The 2,861-nt window shown below is 37.9% G+C and overlaps 1 protein-coding gene across 1 annotated transcript; it reads left to right on the top strand.

Annotated features, from left to right (window-relative positions):
* The first annotated feature begins 256 nt into the window (after positions 1-256).
* On the top strand, positions 257-2,633 carry LOC132622720 (calcium uniporter protein 2, mitochondrial-like). The gene is made up of 2 exons (XM_060337374.1): positions 257-879; positions 1,822-2,633. The coding sequence occupies exons 1-2, from the start codon at positions 322-324 to the stop codon at positions 2,305-2,307; spliced, it is 1,044 nt and encodes a 347-aa protein (XP_060193357.1). The 5' UTR covers positions 257-321; the 3' UTR covers positions 2,308-2,633.
* Positions 2,634-2,861: the final 228 nt, after the last annotated feature.

Below are 2,861 nucleotides of genomic sequence, written 5' to 3'. Positions count from 1 at the left end.
ACCGTTAGACCGATTCAGGGTAACAACCACGATAAGATAATTTTTACCGCTACGTCACGTGCCTTATCTTTTTAGGAATAATTCATTTTCTCGCGTTTGTGTCTTCTGAAACTGTCTTACGATATATCGCAGCGACTAATATAACTCGCGTGGAAGGATAAAATAACCCTAGCGCCGTTTGTTAACCCAAAAATAAAAATAAAAAACTAGCGTTTCTTCAACGGCAAAAAAGGACCTATAAATACATTGCCATTACAACATTATAACTTGCAATATATTTACCAAATTCACAACTATCTCTCTGAATTTCTTCGTTTATCAATGGCGTTCAAGAAAATGTTAACACAACGTTTATTCAATGCATACAAAATGACTCGTCCTTCCTTAACAACCTGTCGTATATGTTCCTCAACCATGACCAAATCAATTGCCCCAGATCCTGGGGAAAGTGGATCGTTCCGTAGGTCCCTTCACCGGAGTTCTGTGTTCCAGTCAATGGCAACCGGCGCTTCGACGGAGCTCCGAACACTTCCAATCGGAGAAAGGCTTCTTGAGAAACTGAGATCAATGGACATTGCTAGAGATAGGATTAGACTCGATGGGCTCATCCCACCGGTAACGGAGGAGGTGAGCTCGGATCCCGAGGAGGAGAAATTCACGGTGGATGATGCGAGGAAGGTTCTTAGGTTGGCTCAACTTGAGGTGGTGAAATCCAGGCTGACACAGATGGAAAAGGATTGTATTTCGTACCCGGAATTTATTCAGATCTGTAATGGAGCTTGTTCGAATGCTGAACAAGCCCTGGAATTTGCAAAGCTGCTTGATCAATCGGGAATCGTAATTGTTTTGGGAAACGTCGTATACCTTAAGCCTCACAAGGTTGGTTTTCTATTTGTTTGTTTATTTATTTATTTATTTCTATTTTTATTTTTTGATTTTAATTGTGGATATCTATAACTTGTCAAGAACCAGATGTTACCAGATGTGTATGTGCATTACTGTACTGCTGAGAAGTAAACGTGATTTTATTTCTCATTTAGTTATGAGAAATATTAAGTACTTACTACATTAGTGTTTTTTTTTTTTTTGGGTATTACAAGTCTTCCGAAAACTGATAGAATTTTCATCTATTTCTCTATGTTTTCTTCGACAGGAAAGCGAAACAAAGTTATTCCAGATCTCTAAAACGAGATGGTGACTTTTATATGGGACTGCATCAGTTGGACCATTTTCAAAGACCCAAAATTACACCCATTCAACACCTTTCCTCTTTTAAACTTCCAAACATTTGGGAACGATATGGCGTTTGGTTAATTTTTTTTTTACATTTATTTAGCTTTATAGAAGCTGAATTATTTTTTTACTAAAGCTGTTTTACACAAACGCCAAGAAACCTTCTTTTTCAATTTTGGCAAAATATTGGACTAAACGTCAGCTAAAAGTTTGGTGGGGATGGGTTAAGGAAAAGGAAAAGGACATCCAAGGTTTAGTAGAGTCCAATAAAATAGCAAAGCCTCCCCACAGCTATTCCCTTTACACGTTTCAACTCCCCCACTGTCTTTTCTAATTCTTGACGCAATAGACATACACATAGAAAATTAGAACACCAAGACGGTGAGAATTTGTGTGGCTTGCCATAGGAGTAGACACTGTTTTAGTTAAAACAGATTCAGAATTTTAAGGTTTTGTGCAAGTGCGCGCGTGATTGCTTAAGTATATAGGAGTATCATTCAAGAAGAACTATATATAGGAGTATAAGGTGTGTGAAGTGGAGTTCTATTGTTTTACACAAGCATTTGGTCCCTTTGTTGTTGTTTACAGGTGGTGAAAGCCATGGAAGGCTTAATGCCAATGCCCTCGGCCCAACCAAATGACCCACAAATGATGAATGAATTTCAACAAATGGAGGAGAAGAAATCAGCTATTGACAAAAAGGCAGAATCGTTGGTGCGGAGAGAGTTGCAGTGTGGGCTAGGGTTCTTTGTGATTCAGACTTTAGCTTTCATGAGGCTCACTTTTTGGGAGCTATCATGGGATGTAATGGAGCCCATTTGCTTCTTTGTTACATCCTTTTACTGCATGGGTGCTTATACTTTCTTCCTTAGGACCTCCAAAGAGCCTACATTTGAAGGTTTATTCCATAGCCGCTTTAGCGCAAAACAAAAGAAGCTCATGAAGCTTCACAATTTTGATCTTCAGAGGTACACTGAGCTCCGCAAAGCTTGTGATCCTCACTCGACAATACCTGCTGGAAACACCAGAAACACCTTGACATTTCATTCATCACCCATGATGTCCACAGCATAGAATGTGGCGATTTACATGAACAATTGTGAGTAATTAAGATGGATATTGCTTAGGAATACTGGAAGAAAGAGGAACCAAAGAATGGATAAAAGATGATACATTTTGCCTCTTTTTTTTTTTTTTTTTACTTGTTTTACTTTTTAGTGTCAAATGGATACAGAGGATACATAGAGCTGATCCCAATTGATTTGGGATTGAGATGTTGTTATTTACTTTTACTTTTGACCTAGACTAACTTTTGAGTTTATCTATGTCACGGCTAATGTATATTAAGTGAAGAGGGCTCAGAAAATAAATGAAAATTTAAAAGAAATTTCAAACTTGTATGATGCTTTTGCTCACCAAGCTGAAAATTTGCACATTAGGGATTACAAATATATGGTGACCCGAGAATCATGGTACACTAGCTGATTCTCATCACCAATGTTCATTCCATTAACAATATCATGAAACTGAGCAAATACATAAGAACCCCTGAATTATAACCTTTTTTTTCAAAAAAACACTTAACTTTACGGGGGTTCTAGTACCTCCCTGAACCGATTTAAAGTGAG

This window comes from Lycium barbarum, chromosome 12 (assembly GCF_019175385.1).
Source record: "Lycium barbarum isolate Lr01 chromosome 12, ASM1917538v2, whole genome shotgun sequence".
NCBI lineage: Eukaryota > Viridiplantae > Streptophyta > Magnoliopsida > Solanales > Solanaceae > Lycium > Lycium barbarum.
The sequence above is the reverse complement of the archived record's forward strand: the minus strand, read 5'-3'. Positions and strand labels throughout refer to the sequence as shown.

Coding starts and splice junctions, on each gene's coding strand:
- LOC132622720 (XM_060337374.1), top strand. CDS start 322: ATGGCGTTCAAGAAAATGTTAACACAACGTTTATTCAATGCATACAAA. Junction 880..1,821: donor TATACCTTAAGCCTCACAAG/GTTGGTTTTCTA, acceptor TGTTGTTTACAG/GTGGTGAAAGCCATGGAAGG.